The sequence below is a fragment of the Triturus cristatus genome, chromosome 12, assembly GCF_964204655.1.
Source record: "Triturus cristatus chromosome 12, aTriCri1.1, whole genome shotgun sequence".
Lineage (NCBI taxonomy): Eukaryota > Metazoa > Chordata > Amphibia > Caudata > Salamandridae > Triturus > Triturus cristatus.
In genome coordinates this window covers 169,466,763-169,485,493 of record NC_140595.1, presented here as the reverse complement: position 1 = coordinate 169,485,493, position 18,731 = coordinate 169,466,763, and the positions used below count along the sequence as shown (strand labels likewise).

The 18,731-nt window shown below is 50.2% G+C and overlaps 1 protein-coding gene across 2 annotated transcripts in view; it reads right to left on the bottom strand.

Moving 5' to 3' along the window:
* The window catches only part of MTMR11 (myotubularin related protein 11), a 219,382-nt gene that overhangs the window by 9,058 nt on the left and 191,593 nt on the right, over window positions 1–18,731 (bottom strand). For both annotated transcript variants that reach the window (XM_085638448.1, XM_085638449.1), the window contains exon 15: window positions 13,650–13,892. In XM_085638448.1, the coding sequence (XP_085494574.1) occupies window positions 13,650–13,892 (243 nt within the window). The remainder of the gene's footprint in view (window positions 1–13,649; window positions 13,893–18,731) is intronic.

Genomic DNA, 18,731 nt, shown 5'->3' with positions numbered 1-18,731 from the left:
CTGTGCTTTATAGATTTCCACCTGTAGTGAATGAGCCTCTTCTGTGGTCTGACACTCTATGATGACCCTCAACCACCACCATTTTGTACTGACTTAAGTGTGTTATGTTGCCCTAGCCTTAATGTATGATGGGCTTGCATATGCCTGCTTTTCTTCTGTCTTTTAGTGGAATAGTCTTGCCAAGAATAGAAGGTATGGGATGTTGAGGTGCAGTCTTGTGGGTGGTGGTGCACACATGTGCTCAATGTTGTATACTGAGGGATTAAGTGTATAATGTTATTTGGGTTAGGTGAATTATGACTTTGACCTATTGGCTTTGACGTGGTCTAATGTCATTTCTGTGTGCACAGTGGTGCTTGTAAGTTGTGTGGATGAGAATTATAGGTGCTAACTATTGCCTTTAACATGGTTTCATGTCATCCTTGCTTTTCTGATTCCATCTTGCTGTGGGCCTTTGTGTGCATGGCTTAACTAACTTTCTGTGCCTGCACGAAGAAGAGGGCATGTTCTGCTCTGCCTTCTGTTTTTTGCATTTTTCTGACTAGAGAGAACAGGTTCTTATGAGAGGAATGTACATGGTTTCTCTTGGAACCATAGCAAAGGCCTGATCAACCGTTGCTGTGGCCTTGGAGCAGGCTGGTACGGGCTCTCATGAGAACGAGGGGGCGAGGCTTGCTAGAAGCTTCGCTGTGTTTGAATTTGTATTAAAAAGGGGAGCCTACACTGGCCTGGTGGAAGTTCACGCCGTGGAGCAGACACGGAAGAGTGGAGCTGGTGTCACCTCTGAGCTTTCACCCGGTTCAAGCAATGGACTCCCCTTGAGCGAAGTGGGGTGAAATGATGGAGCAGTAGGTGAGGTGTCTCTGCTACTAACTGTCTCTTGATTCTTTACTGATTCTCTCCTTTCCTTCTTATTTTCTGATTCTTATATCCATACATATATATATTTCTACATATATGTTTGCCTTGATTGTGTTTCAATCATACTATTGATATGTTAGAGTCTGCTATGATAGGTGCATTTGGCTTACCGTGTGGTGCTCTTTACTAATAAATACATCCCAGATATACCAATTCGTTTTTTCCTTGTAGCAGGAGGTGTGGACTCTTCTTGGCCAAGTATTCTGTTGTAGAAGGATGGGTGAATTCCCTTCTAGCAGGTAATTGTGTTATAGGAAGTTGTTCTACTCCTGGCAAGTGATGTGCAAAGTATATTTCGCTCTAGAGCTTGCCTTGCCTTTGGGGGAGTGTTGAAAGTTTGCCCACCTCAGGAAGTGCTGTGTATATGTTATATTCCATAAGTTTGGAACTGATATTCTCTCCCTGGGAAAGTGACAGTACATACCTTGGTCCAGGGGAGATCTAAGTTTGGCATTACACCACCACAGGGGCGGCTGGTTTAAAAGCTGAAGTTCTATACAATTTCATTATACCGCCCACTGTCTGGATTAGCCTGAGTCTTGCTTTGTCCAACTGTGGCCCCCAATCAAAATGCTCTGACCGGGTAACTCCCAGATAATCAAATATCTTTACTCTTTCCAGAGAATTTCCATGTAAGGAAGGGTTTGGATGGGTCGTGTTGGGAGGGTTAAAGACCATATATTTATTTTTTGTTAGGTTGATCTCCACCCCACGTAGCTTACAAAATTTGGCAAAGCCATCAAGAGTGCGCTGGATACCCATTGGTGTTTTTGAAAGTAACAGGGTGTCGTGTGCAAACTTCAGCGCGGGGACCTTCCCGGAGACTTGTAATATCAAGATTTCCCAACAATGTATTTATGGTTGCATAGAAGTTTTAGGTGGATTCATAAGTCATGAAACATCATGAAATCATGAAAAAGCTGAAATGGGCTTTCAAATGAATCAATTGGGCTTGACTGGCAAAGTGTTTTTTCCAGATGTATGTCCAAATTAAGTTTGGAAAAAGAAGTACTTTATGGGCGTATAACCTAGACATAATTTGCAAATCCGGAGCAATCATATTACGTAACTTATTTATAAAGTGTTGCATTTCTTACATATGATTGGGTTATGACTTACTGCGAGTGGATCAAAGTTTAAAGGCTAGTTACTGGACATAGGTCCAGTCATACACACTCAGTGGCCACAAATTAGGCAATTAATGAAATCAAAAAATTTTAAGTATAATTTTGGTAATTTGGGAAACATCTAACACATAAAATAGACCTGGTGTAAATTGGATTTAAACTGAAATCACGAATGCCAATCAATTGAGAAATTATAAGTCAGATTTACTCACATGTAGTCGCGAACATACATCCTTAATCTTTGACTTTTTACCATGAACCTTTTTGAGCCGGCCAAATGCTTTCAAGACACAACTCAAAACCAAGAGCACCACTAAAAACCCTTTAAGTGTTCGTATAATTCTAGATGATTACACATCATCTCCATTGCATCCCAGTTACCTCCACACCATCCACAATACCTATTAAGCATGGCTCACCCACATACATTTCTAGCTAGCCTCACGCAGTAAGACAATGCTTGTTGTTATTAGGTTAAACTCACCCGAGGCCATCATCTATGGTAACACTGTCTGCTGGTGCTTAATTTCTGCAGTTGCTTGCCAATGGTGAGCAGTGGAATTCATCTTTAGGGGACAGACTTATTTGTGTATCACATTACTGTGACCCAAAGAAAGAAAGAAGAAGGCAAAAAAGGAGAAACAAGTTGGAAGAGTAATCTAGGAAACAAGTGACAAAGGTAGAAAGAATGGATGAAAAGGAACCTGCAAAAGATGAAAGGAGGGAAAATGTACGATGGTGGGAGAAAGAGGTATGAGGGTGATTCAAGGCAGTCTCGGTAGTTGGGAACCCCCAGCAGTAGGATGTGCTGAAAGCAGGCTCCCAAGAACGACTTTGGGCTCCTCTATTTATTTCATCATTTGTTTTTATGAATGAGTCACTGCTGATTGCAAGAAATTGTATTTCAAAAGGGTTAATGGTTTTAAAGTGACCTATCAACTAAGCTGCCAGAATGTGCCCCTTTGGTCAGCTGGTGACCATCACATGCAGCTTAGAAAGACCCCGAGCTTCTAAATCTAGCATGCACCGAGTTGCCTGTTTGAATCTGCATGTTTTGATATATTACAATCAAGTCAAGACACATGGCCCAGTCAAGTTTCCTTTAGCTAAAAAAGTTCTCAAAATAGCAGTCCAGCCTGCCATCAGTTGCTGGTAAATGTCTCAAAACAAAATATAGCTATTTCCAATAATGGTTTAGTGTGTGTGTAACGTCAGCATGTACTCTCATTATGAGTTGGGACTAGCAACCTTCAGCTGGGACAGATCCGTTTTTAATTGGCTTTTGTAGCAGATATGTAGCTAGGAGCAGGCCTTGGCTGTCTGTTATTTTTGTTCTGGTCTTTGCTGATTGCTGAATACTTTCACCAAACTACTTTGTTATTTCACCTTGGGATTTCCTGAGTCATCGGACTTTTTTTGTGGCAACAAAGGTTTCCAAAGACTTTTGGCTGATTTCATTCACTTTGTTTCATCCTAGCTGGGTTTTGGAATGCTAGTTTTGTTTCTCTATGTGTGTCATTTTTCTGAGAACTGCTTCATCCCCACTTTTGGGAGCATTTCTAGGTTATATTGATTGCAAGCGTTCACTGACATTTGGTGTCCTGCAGTGTCTTTAGGAGGGGGGTGGGGAGTGCAGCATTTGTGAAGTTTTAGCATTACATTGTCCTTGAGGGCCCCATGACCTCTTCCATTCTGTATGCTCTGACTTTGTATATGTGTGGCAGCTGCTTCCCTGTAACATTAATGGCCCTTTGTAATCAAGCTGGAGCAGGAATCAGTGATGTGAAGATTCAGTTTAGAATCCCAGGTCTCTCCGATATCACAAATATTTACTGTTAACATTTTTTTTTACAAATTATTAATTTGCAGTGCTTTTCTTCCTCTGCCTTTTGTTAAATGTGAGCGTGGCCATACTACTGTCCTTTTTATTTTATATTATTTTTTGCAACCTTGCATGTAGTGAAAAATATTGCGACACCATTGGTGTAAGTCTCAACTGACACAGTTCACAAAAAGTTTTTAATCACATACAAATAAATAGTGCAAATAGAAGCATTATAATTAGCTGTTACAGATAAACCCAGTAATGTTGTCTCACTGGCCTACTTAATGTGACCTCAGTTGTTTCTCTACATCCAGCTTCCCTCATTCCATCTGGAAGACACTGAGGGGGAGAGTTACCAAATCTCCACACAATGCAGCATGGCGCAGCCTCCCGCGAGGCTGCGCTGAGTTGCGTGACAGGAAAGGAGCAGGAGAGCGCCATATTTCCAAAGATATGGCTCACTCCTCCCCTTTCCCTTGTGCCGGCGCTGATTACAGCTGCCATGCGCCACGCACCAACTTGGCGCCATAGCGCTAGGTTGTATGTGTGAGTCTAGCATAGGTTTTGTACAGGAAGGCTACTCTTCCTGTACAAAATACTATGCCCAGACACGAGGGAAAGCTCTTCCCACTTTGTATGCGTGCTGCACAGTGCAGCACGCATACAAAGTCGGAAAAGGAAGGAGAAATGAAAGCATTTCTCCTTCCTTGCGCCTAGTTTAAAAGGGGTCAGTTTTCTCACGCTAAACGTTAAATTGAAATCCACACTGCTCGCTAAACCCAATCTACTGTATTTAGTAAATTGGGTTTGCATGAGAAACCTTGGGTGGTTGCATGGGAACGCCCATGCCCCACCCCTGGTATCCCCCCTTTGCATTACTTTTATGTTATTTCCAGTGCTAAACAAGTTCAGCGCTGGAAAGTAAATAAGGAAAAAAAGATTTTTCACCATTTTGCGTCACTTTTTTGACCCAAACACGGTGCAAAATCTTAGTAAACCCCCCCCTGAGGCGCTTGTCTTGTGCCATCAGCTTCTTAAAGTAAAGAAAATAAAGGATTTCTTGTACCTAAACTAGGCTGGAGGGAGGACAGCTGCCTTTCAATCGATTGACAGTTATTAAACACCCAACCTCCACAGCCAAATATATAAACTTCTCTTTCATTTCAAGTTTACTCCTATATCTGATTAAGCATGAGTCAAAATGAATTGTGCATCCTACTCCTCTGAAATTTTGTAAAAAGATGTTGTTCCAATACAAGCCTAACTCTGGAAGAGTCAAACACATGGATCCTACCTGGCGAGAGATTCCGACATCTAGGGCAGTCCTTACTAGCAGATGGACTTGCTATTCACTTAGTATTTTTCTGTTGGAATATAAAAATCAAATATTAAGTGGTAATGCAGGAGTGTATACCTGGTGCCCTATGAGACTGGGAGTAGTATATGAATTGACTTGAAAAAGTCTTAAGTCTTGTGTCTCAATAAGGACCTGCAGTCGTCTCTGCCCATTCTACCAATCCATCCTGAAAACCCAATCCCAAATCGCTTGGCCAATCCGGTCAAGGGTGATTCGACCACAGCGAGTTTACTCAACCCAATATGATCTCATAACGCTGATGACAGTGCATTTAAACAACCTTTTCTAATGTCTTTTGTCCTAAAGAACAAACTCTCTTCTGTTTTTCCGGAACTGGATACGCTGTGATCAATGAACGTTGCTCGGACTGTTACAAGGTCTTGCCTCGTTTTGGAACCATACATACATAAATAAATAAATACAAATTCTGATATCTTCTATAACCAAAGCATTAACAAAGACTGACATAGGCCTGTGAATGCTCTGTCCATGAAAGCTAGGGAAACTCAGTAAGGAAGTCCCTTAACTGCAGGAAAGAAAGAAGTCTTTCTGGGGCATATGAAACTCTTCCCACAACTGTGTGAAATATTTCAAACTACTTCCTTGATAGAGCCAATATGGACCTAAGCCATATTTGTCTAGGATAATGAATAATTGAGAAAGGTAAATATATGGAATTATTTAATCGTGGAAGTCGGAGAGAACAGTGGTGCCCATGAAACATGCTATACCTGGAATGATCTAACCAGACCTGCAAGAACTCTCCTAATACTTAGCATCTCATCAGGCAGTGGAGCAGGTTAGCACACCTATGTGAATAATGCTGACAGTTAGTGGTACATATATATCTAAAAATGAAATAGGTGCATTGTAGTGATTAAGAGATCTACATTTTCTGGCCCTTAGCAGCTAAGGAATAAAAGGATGCAGGTATTGAAGGGCACATGTGGGTTTTCTTGTGGCCCCATATAAAATATGATAAAAATTGATTTACGCTTTGTAAAAAAGAAAACAAATGTAAGTCAGACATTGCTCAAAGTACTTGAATATAAGGGCATATTGTTTTGTTAGAGTTACTACCAGCTAACAAATCACTGCAATGGCACTGGAATCATGGAACTCTGAATCTGCAATATCTAGAATCTGTTCTTTTTGTTCACATTCGAGATGTTACTGAAGTATTGACTATAATATGGTCTCAAACACCTCAATCTCAAGGTCTTGAAGGGAGACTTAAGTATATATTAGGTCATCGGCAAACTTTGCGCCCTTCAGAAAAACATTCACATAAATTAAGCTTGGGAACTGTACTAATAATTCAATAAATGTCTAACTATAAAGCATATACAGTATATACAGTATTTTCGCAACACCAACAACAGTCTATTTTAAAAGGTCGGGAAATTTGACTACTGCCACTTTCCAGGAGTACTCCCAGGATTCTCTGTGAATGTGTAACGCCCTGAACGTCTCAGGATCGTTTAACAGACACGATAATGAGAACGCAACCACTTGTGAAGGTTTAGTTATTTTAATGAAGGCAAAAACAATACAAGGAATAAACAAAGGTTATAGTCACTGGAATCCTCCAGGCTAAGTACGTTACCAGCCCACAGCACGGATGGTCCTAACCGTCCTCTGCATATACGCCGATCCCGGCGTATGCCAACAGAGGGCAGAAATGAAATGGCCGACAATGCCAATCGGTAGGCTGTGAGGGGCACGAAGAGTGTTGGGGAGAATCGAGGAGTCAGGGAAACACCCAGCCGGGGTCTCTACCTGAAGGGAGCAGCCGCTCAACCTCTTCCTCAGACTGCACCGGGACGCGGAGTCACCTCCTGGTGATGCGTCACCGATACCCCAATCACAAGCAAAGAAGACTGAACCGAGAGCAGCCGCTCGATCGATCCTGTGGACTTCCGAGTCTGTAACGCGGCAAACACCTCCTGGTGTGCGTTACAGCTGGCAGTCCCTGTATCTCTGGTCGGGCTGGGAGTTACGACTCCAACCAGCAAAAGCGCCACTGCGCTTTGACTCTGCCGAGTCAAAAAGCAAAGCTCAATGGTTATCCGGTAGAGCTTCCGGGTCCTTCACAGGTGACGATGGGGCAAGACACGGCCCAGGGAGTAACGACTCGACCTACCTCCGTTCTTGCCTTACTGGAGCACCACTCCGGAACACTGCTCTTCACTAAGCAGGTACGTCGGTGTAAACACAATATCCGACAGCGTTGTACCTCCCGGTTCCTCCCTTTATAGGGCGTGTTTTCCTTGAGTTATGTAACAGCTCTCCTGTTTACATAAGGGCGTGTTTTCCTTGAGTTATGTAACAGCTCTCCTGTTTACATAAGGGCGTGTTTTCCTTGAGTTATGTAACAGCTCTCCTGTTTACATAAGGGCGTGTTTTCCTTGAGTTATGTAACAGCTCTCCTGTTTACATAACCTCTCAACCGCTAAGCATCCTGGGAGATGTAGTCCGTTTTCGCTGGTTACCGTTTTCCTCCCCTCGCATGACAGGAATTCTTGACAGTACATCCTCCCTCTCAGCGGCTCCCCACGGGTCCAGCGCTGGCAGGAAAACGCCGATGGAACAAGGAGACCAAGCGCGGAGCATGAACCCCTTCAGCCGGTTCCCATGACTGCTCCTCCGGGCCATAGCCTTTCCACGCAACCAGGTACCACAGCTTCCCCCTGCGCCATTTGGACGCCCGTATGCCCGACACTTCATACTCCACCTCCGACTCCACGCATACCGGCCTAGGTGTCCCAGACGGCTTGGAGGGTGCTGGTTTGAGCAATGATACATGAAAGACAGGGTGTATCCGCAATGACTGGGGCAAGCACACCTTCACGTTCACGGGACCCATACACTTGGTAATTCGATAGGGGCCCATGTACTTGGGATGGAACACACTGTTCTTTTGAAACCTCATGTTTCTTGTGGATATCCAGACGTAGTCTCCAGTGCGGTACAGTGGCCCGGGCCTTCTCTTCCTGTCTGCCGCAGCCTTGTATCTTCTCTTGGCCTCTATTAGGACAGCCCTTGAGCGCATCAACGTGTCTTTTATGTGTGCCACCCTGTCCGCTGTGGCGGGAATCCTGTCCTCTCTGAACGGATGTAGAAATGGCAAGAACCTGGGATGTTGGCCATAGTTGCTATAGAACGGAGATGACTGTGTGGAGCTGTGAGTGGCGTTGTTATAGGCTATCTCTGCAACCCATAGCAAGTCGACCCATTCTTCCCTGCCCTGGTCCACAAAACATCGCAGATACTGTTTGAGCGTTTGGTTCAGGCGCTCGGTTTGGCCGTCCGTTTGAGGGTGGTAGCTGGTGGACAGGGCGGTCTTAACATGCAGCGCAGTGCACCAAGTCTTCCAGAATTGCGCAGTAAACTGCGACCCCCGGTCCGACACGATCACCCCTGGTAATCCATGCAGTCGTACCACATTCTTTAGGAGTAGTGACGCCAATTCCCCGGCCGTAGGGACTCTCTTGCAGGGGATGAAGTGCCCCATTTTCGTCAAGTAATCCACCACCACCAGTATTGCCGTCATCCCCTGGTCTACCGGTAGGCCCACCACGAAGTCCAGTGATATGCTATCCCATGGTCTATCCGGGGTCGGAAGTGGATGTAAGAGCCCTTGGGTTCGGCCATGGTCGGCCATCATGGTAGCAGACGTAGGACACTCCTGTCCCCACCTCCTGACATCCACTCTCATGGATGGCCACCAGAAATGCCGTCCCATGCTAGCCACCGTTTTTTCAAAGCCCAAATGACCTGCGCATGGAGAGTCATGGCACCAGATGAATGCTTGTTTCCTTAGCCTAGGCATGGGTATCAATAGGCACCTGCCCTTCAGGGGTATCCCGTCCTTCAGCTGCCATTCTCTGTGACTGAGGAGCCACCTCCGCCATGCGAATGACCTGATCCCTCTCTTTATTCCCCTCAGGAAGGTATCCGGTTGGATAACCCCCAATACCATCCTCGGGGAAATGATGGAATGCTCGGTCGCAGGCAATGGTTCCTTAACTGCAGATTGACGGGACAGGGCGTCCGCCTTCCGGTTTTCCGTCCCCGACCGATATGTGATGCGGAAGTTGAACCCCGCAAAGAAGATCATCCACCGCAGCTGTCTGGGAGAAAGGTGTCTTGTGGCCGTCATGAACTGTAGGTTCCGATGGTCCGTGTACACCAATACCACATGTCTTGCCCCCATCAACCAATGCCTCCATTCGGTGAAGGCGTCCTTGATTGCGAGAAGCTCCTTCTCCGCAATATGGTAGTTGCGTTCGGCGTCGTTGAGTTTGCGGGACATGTACGCAACGGGATGAAGCACCCCTGTGTCGTGGTTGCGTTGGGACAAGATAGCCCCCAGCGCCACATCCAATGCGTCCGCTTCCACCACGTAGGGGAGATCCGGATCGGGGTGAGCCAACACCGGCGCCTTACCAAAGGCGCTTTTTAGGGCCTCAAAGGCTTTGTTCGCTTCAGGGGACCTTCCTCAGTAGCTGTGTGATTGGGGCCACCAATCCTGAAAATCCATCTATAAACCGCCTGTAAAAGTTGGCGAAGCCAATGAAACTTTGGACGTCCTTCACGCTTTGGGGCACCGGCCATTCTTTCACCGCCTTGATCTTTCGTTCTGCCATCTCCTGTCCCTCTGGACTCAGCATCACTCCGAGGAATTCCACGGATGTGACGTGAAAGTCACACTTGCGGAGTTTACAAAACAGCATGTTTTCCCTCAGCTTTTGGAGCACGGCTTTGACGTGGTGTACGTGCTCCTCCACACTGGACGAATAGATGAGGATGTCGTCGATATATACGACCACGTAGATATCCAACTCCTCTCTGAATACCTCATTCAAAAAGTACTGAAAGGCTGCCGGGGCGTTGCACAGACCGAACGGCATGACGAGGCACTCAAAAAGGCCGAACCTGGTCTTAAAGGCGGTCTTCCACTCGTCTCCGTCCCTCATGCGCACCAGATGGTATGCCCCTTTCAAATCCAACTTGGTGTAGATACGAGCTTTCTTGACCTGTTCCAGAAGTACACTGATGAGAGGCAAGGGGTACCGATTCTTTACGGTTATCGCATTCAATGCCCTAAAGTCCACACAGGCTCTCAGCTCCCCATTAGCCTTCGGGATGAAGAAGAGTGGCGAGGCGGCCGGAGACTTGGACAGGCGGATGAATCCTAGCTTGAGGAGTTTATCCAGGTACCCCCGGAGATGCACGTTTTCAGGCTCCGTCAGGGCATACAGCCTGCCGCTGGGAACGCTGGCCCCTGGCACCAGGTCGATCTGGCAGTCAAACTGTCTATGTGGTGGTAGCACTTCCGCCTTCACCTCATCAAATACATCCTCAAAACTGTGATAAGCCTGGGGGAGAGCCACATCTTTTTCTGCCGCTGTAGCCACCGTCGGACTCCCGCTCTCATCTGCGTCAAGGGATTCCGTTCTTATTCCACAATGCAGGATGCAATACGGTGACGTCAGTTCGATGCGATGTGTTGGCCAATCCACAGAGGGGTTGTGTTTCAAATGGTTCCTCCCACATCTCATCGGAAGGACCCCGTGTGCTGCCCGATGGGCCCCGTCACCAATCGCCTTCCGTCTACAGCATAGACGTCTTCGGGTACAGCTTTGGGAAGAAGCACTAGCCCTAGCCTTCATGCCTCGTTGTGGTCCATAAACATGCCAGTGGCCCCTGAATCCACCATGGCCACAACGGGTATCCACTGGTCATGCACTCCCACGTGCACCGTGAGAAACAGGTGTCGTTGTCCCTTAGTGACCGTGTTGGAAAGTGAAGGGATGGATGAGTGACTCCGAGATGCCCCTTCTTTGGTCTGGGAGTCCTCTAGTTTTCCGCCGGTACGTCCACCACGGCTGTTACCGACCGGTTGGCCCGATAACGTGACGTCTTCGGTTTGGCAGGGCATTCACGTACGTAGTGGCCTTTTTTGCCACAATATAGGCACAATCCTTGTTTACGGCGTGACTCTTTCTCCGTGGCTGTGAGGCTCGCTCGTATTGCGCCGATGTCCATGGGTTCTCCCTTGGATGCGGTGGAAGTTTCAGGACTTCCCACTGTCACATAGGATGGAAGGGAGTTTCCTTTTCTCCCATGATCCCCCTTTCTTTCACTTAGCCTATGTTCCAGCCGTAATACCAGGTTGATAAGGCCCTCACATGTCTTGGGTTGTGGGTCAATATGAGCCACGGCGTCCTTGAGCTCATCGCACAGCCCGTGATGGTCCTAACCGTCCTCTGCATATACGCCGATCCCGGCGTATGCCAACAGAGGGCAGAAATGAAATGGCCGACAATGCCAATCGGTAGGCTGTGAGGGGCACGAAGAGTGTTGGGGAGAATCGAGGAGTCAGGGAAACACCCAGCCGGGGTCTCTACCTGAAGGGAGCAGCCGCTCAACCTCTTCCTCAGACTGCACCGGGACGCGGAGTCACCTCCTGGTGATGCGTCACCGATACCCCAATCACAAGCAAAGAAGACTGAACCGAGAGCAGCCGCTCGATCGATCCTGTGGACTTCCGAGTCTGTAACGCGGCAAACACCTCCTGGTGTGCGTTACAGCTGGCAGTCCCTGTATCTCTGGTCGGGCTGGGAGTTACGACTCCAACCAGCAAAAGCGCCACTGCGCTTTGACTCAGCCGAGTCAAAAAGCGAAGCTCAATGGTTATCCGGTAGAGCTTCCGGGTCCTTCACAGGTGACGATGGGGCAAGACACGGCCCAGGGAGTAACGACTCGACCTACCTCCGTTCTTGCCTTACTGGAGCACCACTCCGGAACACTGCTCTTCACTAAGCAGGTACGTCGGTGTAAACACAATATCCGACAGCGTTGTACCTCCCGGTTACTCCCTTTATAGGGCGTGTTTTCCTTGAGTTATGTAACAGCTCTCCTGTTTACATAAGGGCGTGTTTTCCTTGAGTTATGTAACAGCTCTCCTGTTTACATAACCTCTCAACCGCTAAGCATCCTGGGAGATGTAGTCCGTTTTCGCTGGTTACCGTTTTCCTCCCCTCGCATGACAGGAATTCTTGACAGAATGGCATAAAATATGGAAATGTACACCAAACATAGGTGGTAAACCAAGTGGAGTTAATTTCAGACTTTTCTAACTTTGCCATTGTGAAATAGGTCCTTTTTTCGTTATTCCAATAAGTTTGTTGAACTTTTTAGTTAAACAAGTATCAAATGGCTCCTTGTCATGAATTAAATGTATTTTGACTCTATTTTAGGCCAATACTTCATTTTAGTTGCATTTGGCTTCCTTACTCATTCTCATGGTGCTGGTTCATCTTAAGTTTGTGAACTCTACCAGTGTTTCCTATTCTTACGTTGCTTGGTATACATCTTGTGCTTAATATTTTCCTTTTGACTGACTACATCACTAACCCTAAAGAATGCTTTCATTATGCCCATACTCCTCTTTACCATGAAGGGGTAAGGTATATAACCTGGTTGAGACATCTAATCTGCCAGTGATTCAAGTTCGTCGACACCACCAACACACCTACATTAAAAAGACGTAAAGGAATTGACTACCCCAAGATAGCAGGAAAAAAGAAGGGGCATTCTTGACAGCAAAACCCCCGCCCCCCCCCCCCCCAAGTTGCTGACCTATATATTTATGTCCCGAATCTTCCTTTTAAGATTATCTTGACACACAGTTTGGTACACTTACTCTGGACTCACTCTTCCCAATTACTGTTCATACTAGGACATAGTCATCAATTAATGGTGCAAACACTTCTTCTCCAAAGAGATTAACCCACAGATGTTGATGTCTGTCTAAAGTGGGCTTCAAATCGACAGCATTAATGCTAGCTTGCACTTGAACTTCAGGTAAGAGTGAATAACTATATATGTCTACATTAATTCATTTCTGTTTGAGTGTTTTTTTGATTTAAAACTTTACAGAATACAATTTACAATGCAATTTTTTATAGGCAACTCTCAGGAGGCTGACAGCAGCCCGCATTCTGTCACGCCCACCTCCACCGATGTGCTCAGTGTAGTCGAAAGAAGTATAAGGCGAAGGAGTCCATACAAAGGTTGTGCTCTCATCCTTCAGCCCAGAAATCTACCAAGACCATTGAGCATAATGGGAGAGAACAGGCTTATGCAGGGTTATCTTGCAAAGCCAATTTCATAGTAGCAGATCGTTTTCAACAGAACTGATTTGATGGCACAGAGTTCATATAGACCTTGACAGCCCTGGTGGGGTCAATTCTCTACTAGAAATCATAGTAAGAAGGAGAAGATGTATAATATATTATCAAATCGTTTTTTACACTCTCAGGTACATCGGAAAAGGACTTTTAAGCACACAAGGACATACTAGAAGGGCCCCTTTAAATCAACAATCAATCTGATAAGGCTGCACACATACCTTGTCTGTGTTCGAAGGGACACAGTTGCCGTTTGCCAATTCTGGATGTTGAATTCGCTTGTACACTGGGTTCCTGAACTGCGCCCGTTGCTGGTGACTGCAACTCAGAGACCACTCCCATACTCTGGGGCAGTGGGAGTTGGCTCCGTCACTCGAGAGGTCCCCACTTTTCATGTGTCGTCCATGGTTGGTGATGTCCCGCCATCCATTGATGGGTGTGTACATTTGGCCACAGTTTTGTCGCTACAGATACAGATATGCACACATATCAAGTTACCTTTTGTTTTTAAACTTTTCTAAATGTACACATGGTTTTATTACTTATAACAAGTACAGTCGAAAGAGAAATGTGTACCTGTAGTAATGCATCTCTGCTCAGACAAAATGTAATCCATTATTCTTTAATAGTACATGTGTTGGACCCGGCCTCGTGGCGTGGTCTTAACCCTCTTGGTTTGTGCTCGTCCCCCCCGCACCGGCCTACACGGGCCGCCCTTTCAGGCCACCAGGGACCTCTCCTCCCTTCGAGGTCCCCCTCGGATTGTGTCCATTTGCCTACACCCGCCTCGGCGGCCCCCTTTTCCAGGCCGCACAGGAACCCCTCATCTCTTCGGGGTTCCCCCCCATGCTTGCTCCACGCACCAGCCCGCACAGCCCGGCTCCCCCCGGCCTCGGCCCCAGCGAAGCCCCGACATCGAGGCACCAAGATCTGGCCAGGGGGCACCACGTGGCCACTTCACCTCTCCCGGAGGAGGAGAGTTTTGATGGGACCCCCACCGTCCCCCCACACCTGGGGCGCCTCTCCCGCTGGGCGTCTGGCCTCTCCCAGCCAGGCCTCTCCGCCCCCCCCCCAGGCGCGAGGGTCCGGACATCAAAGAGCTCCAGACCTATATCTGGGGCAACCCCGCAAGGGAACGGCAGTTGTATCCCGGAGTCAAGAGCCCTGCTGATGGAATCGCGGCTGACCCTACGGAGAAGAACTCTTGCTTGACCCTGTACCACGAGCCCAGCTGACTGCGTCGCGGCTCCACCTTATTGAGACAAAGAACCTCACGGAACATCGGGGCCCTGCTGACGCCGTCGCGGCCCAACCTCGCTGAAGCCTCCCCTAGAGCCCTGCTGACGTCGTCGCGGCTCGAGCTGAACTGAACCACCTGAAGAGCCCTGCTGACCTGGTCGCGGCTCCAGCTCCACGAACTGATCACCAGAGCCCTGCTGACGCCGTCGCGGCTCGACCCCTCCGGGACACGGAGTCCCTCCAGCTCGAGGAACAAGAACTGGGCCTAAGGTACCCTCGTACCCCGCTACTACCAAAGACTGTCCCGCTACCCCGTCCCTACCAAAGACTTTGAGACTCTTGAGGATCCCTCGATCCCCCCCTTGTATATATCGATAACCGTAACCTCCTAAATGCTGATAAAGAATTGCTCATCGTGATAAACCGCCTCGAGTCCTGTGTGGTGGTGTTACTGTGCTGGTACGGTATAGTAGAAGGACCTCTCCTAGGAGCCTTCTCAGCAGCGCTCGGCTACTTCGTACAGTGTGGAGGCCCCCCTGGGTGGTCTCTCCGACTCCCCCGGGGTCCGCTTTCCAACATTTGGTGGCAGCGACGGGATCCGAGCCGAGCCGAACGCAGAAACGTACAAGCAAGTAACCCACTCGCTATCCACCCAGACGAACAGAGACCATGGAGTTCCAACCAGAACGATTGGAAGAGTACACACACAAAGAGTTAAAACAGTTCTGCAAGGACAAGGGCATTGCGACCACCGGCCTAGGTACCAAGGAAGAGATGCAGGAAGCCCTAAGAACCTGGCTAGAGTCCGAGGCGGGTCCCTCCCAGAGCGAAGGTCCCCGGCCCCTGAATGCAGCCACGCCACCAGCCCCGACCCCCGCGAACGGGGGGAGAAACAGCCTGGAAACCGGCCTCTCCGCGGACGAAATACGAGAGCGGGAGAAGGTCCGGACCCATGAGCTAGAGCTCGCACGACTTCGGCTGGACGGCGAACTCTTGCTGGCCGAAAAGAAATTGGCCATAGAACAGCTACGGCTACAAGAGGAGATAGAGGAGAAGAAGCGGCATCGAGAGCTGGAGGAGAAGAGGCTGACCCTCGAACACGAGCGGGGCCTCAAAGAACTCGAGCTCAAGGCCCAGAAGGGGGAGACCGGCACCCCCAGCAATAGAGACGCTCTGCCCCCCACCGAGGCCAAGGTCCATATCCCCAAAGATGTCGTCAAGGAGTACTATAAAAACGACGACATCCAGCAGTTGTTTAAGGCGTACGAGGTGGCCATGACCTCCCATCGGGTACCCCGGAAGGATTGGGGTGCCGGCCTATGGGGTCGGTTCCTTAGCGAGGGCCGGGACACCCTACTCCAGCTCCCGGAAGAAGTGATGACCTCGTACGACCATATGAAGGAGGCCCTGCTCACCCGCTATGGACTAACCGCGGAAATGTACCGCCAGCGGTTCAGAGACTGCAAGAAAATCCCCGGTACCACGTGGGTAGAGTATGTTGACTTTTTCAGCAGGGCCCTAGAAGGTTGGATCAAGGGGAGCAAGGTCGCCACCTACGGGCAGCTGGTCAACCTCATTATTTGGGAACACCTCTCCAACAACTGCTTCGTGGAGCTAAGACAACACCTCCCCGACAGCAAGCTGACCGAGCCGCGGAAGCTTGCCGCCGATGCCGATCGATGGGTCAACACCCGAGTCCCCTGAAGCTCGATGGGGGAGTACCCGCGAAACCCCACCGGACCCCCCCGCCAGCGCGGCGGGGGAGGAGGGTCGAACAGGAGTCGGGACATCCCAGCCGGGCCGCCCCGGAGTCCGCCGCGAGGGCCGCCTCAGCAACACACCTCCCCGAGCCTAGCCCGAAGAGGGACGGCGCCAGCCAAAGCCGGACCCCGGCCCACGATAACCTGCTACGGCTGCCAACAAACAGGACACTATGCCAGCGACCCTGCCTGCCCCATGAACCGACGACTAGCGGCTGCCGCCCTAGGATAAGGGGAGGAAGAGGAAGAACTCCTCAGCGGGGGGTCCACTGAGTGGGAGCCGGCGGCTATGTCCCTGGTCTGCCTGGGCAGCCGAGAAATGGTGCCCCAAACCCCCATCCCGAGCAACACCCAGAAGTACCAACAGTGGGTCACTATCAATGGACGACGGGCCGAAGCCCTCCGTGACACCGGAGCCAGTGTCACCGCTGTCCGCTGCCACCTGGTGGCCCCCGAACAGATCCTGCCCAATGTAGTATGCCCCGTCCGGACGGCCGACAACAGCGAGAGCATGTGCCAGATGGCACAGATTCCCTTCGAATGGGGAGGGGTGACGGGCATACTGAAGGTGACTGTCCGCGACGACGCTCCGGTGGACTGCCTCCTGGGGAACGACCTCGAGAGTTCCCCCTGGGCTCAAGTGGAGCGGCGAGAGCATCTCCGAATGCTAGGACTACCCGAATGGGCCTGCGCCACCACCCGGTCCATGGCCGCCCAGGCTCCCCGTTCGTCCATGGCCGCCGACACCGTCGAGCCCGAGGGGCCCGTGCCACCGCCTGCCTCCAGCGAGGAAGAAGCGGACACCGATGCCAGATCCACGGTGCCCCCCCGGACGAGGTCGCCTCTCTCGGCACCCTCCCGGATCTTGCCCAATGGCGCCACGACGGGGGCCCCACCAGAGAACAGTTCTTGCAGGAACAGAAGACCTGCCCCTCCCTTGAAGGAGTCCGGCAACAAGCGGCCTCGCAGGCCAACGGTGCCCAGACCGCCCTGGGTCACCGCTTCATCCTGGTCCTCGTAGACCACGCAACCAGGTACCCTGAGGCCATCCCGCTTCGAATTGTGACCGCCCCCGTAGTGGGCCGGGCCTTAATGGGGATCTTCTCGAGAGTGGGGTTCCCCCGAGAAGTGGGGAGCGACCGAGGTACGAACTTCATCTCTAAATACATGCGGTCCCTGTGGCAGCAGTGCGGGGTCACATACAAGTTCACCACCCCATACCACCCTCAGGGGAACGGACTGGTCGAGCGGTTCAACAGAACCTTAAAAGGTATGATCAAGGGCCTGGAAGAGCCCCTACGCCGGAGATGGGATGTCCTGCTGCCGTGCCTCCTGTTTGCCTATCGGGAGGTCCCGCAGAAGTCCCTGGGGTTCAGCCCTTTCGAATTGCTGTACGGGCATCCCATCCGAGGACCCCTCAGCCTGGTCAAAGAAGGCTGGGAGACGAAGCCCCGAGATGCCCCTCCTGACGTCTACAGATACCTCCTGACCCTCCGCAACCAGACACGAAGGTTCCGAGCCCTGGCCGAAGCCAACCTCGAGGCCAGCCAAGAGGACATGAAAAGATGGTACGATCAAAACGCCTCTACCATCGAGTTTGAGCCGGGCCAGCAGGTCTGGGTCATGTCACCGGTTGACCCCTGCGCCCTCCAGGACAAATGGACCGGGCCCTTCAAGGTGGTGGAAAAGAAGAGCCCTGTCACCTACCTGATCGACATGGAGTCTCCCCGGAACCCCCTCCGGGTTCTGCACGCTAACCGGCTCAAACCCCACTTTGCCCGGACTGAACTAAGCCTACTACTAGCGACCGACGACGGGGGCGAAGGCGACTCCGAGCCCCTACCCGACCTCCTGCGGACCAGCGACCACGACGGGACCATCGAAGGCGTCCAAATCGCCCCCTCCCTGACCCCGGAACAGCGCCACGACTGTCAGCAACTGTTACAGCCCTTTGCGGCCCTCTTCTCCCTCACTCCGGGGGTGACTCCATGGTGTGTCCACGACGTCGACACTGGGGACAGTCCCCCCGTGCGACACAGAGCCTACAAAGTACCCGACCGGGTGTGGGCCTGCATCCAGGCTGAGGTGGCGAAGATGCTGGCCCTCGGGGTCATCGAGCCCTCCGACAGCCCGTGGGCCAGTCCCGTCGTCCTGGTGCCCAAAGCCGCCGCACCAGGCACCCCCCCGGAGCTACGATTTTGTGTGGACTACCGGGCCCTGAACACCGTTACCAAGACCGATGCCCATCGTCTTCCCCGGGCCGACGAGCTCATCGACCGCTTAGGGGCAGCCCGCTACCTGAGC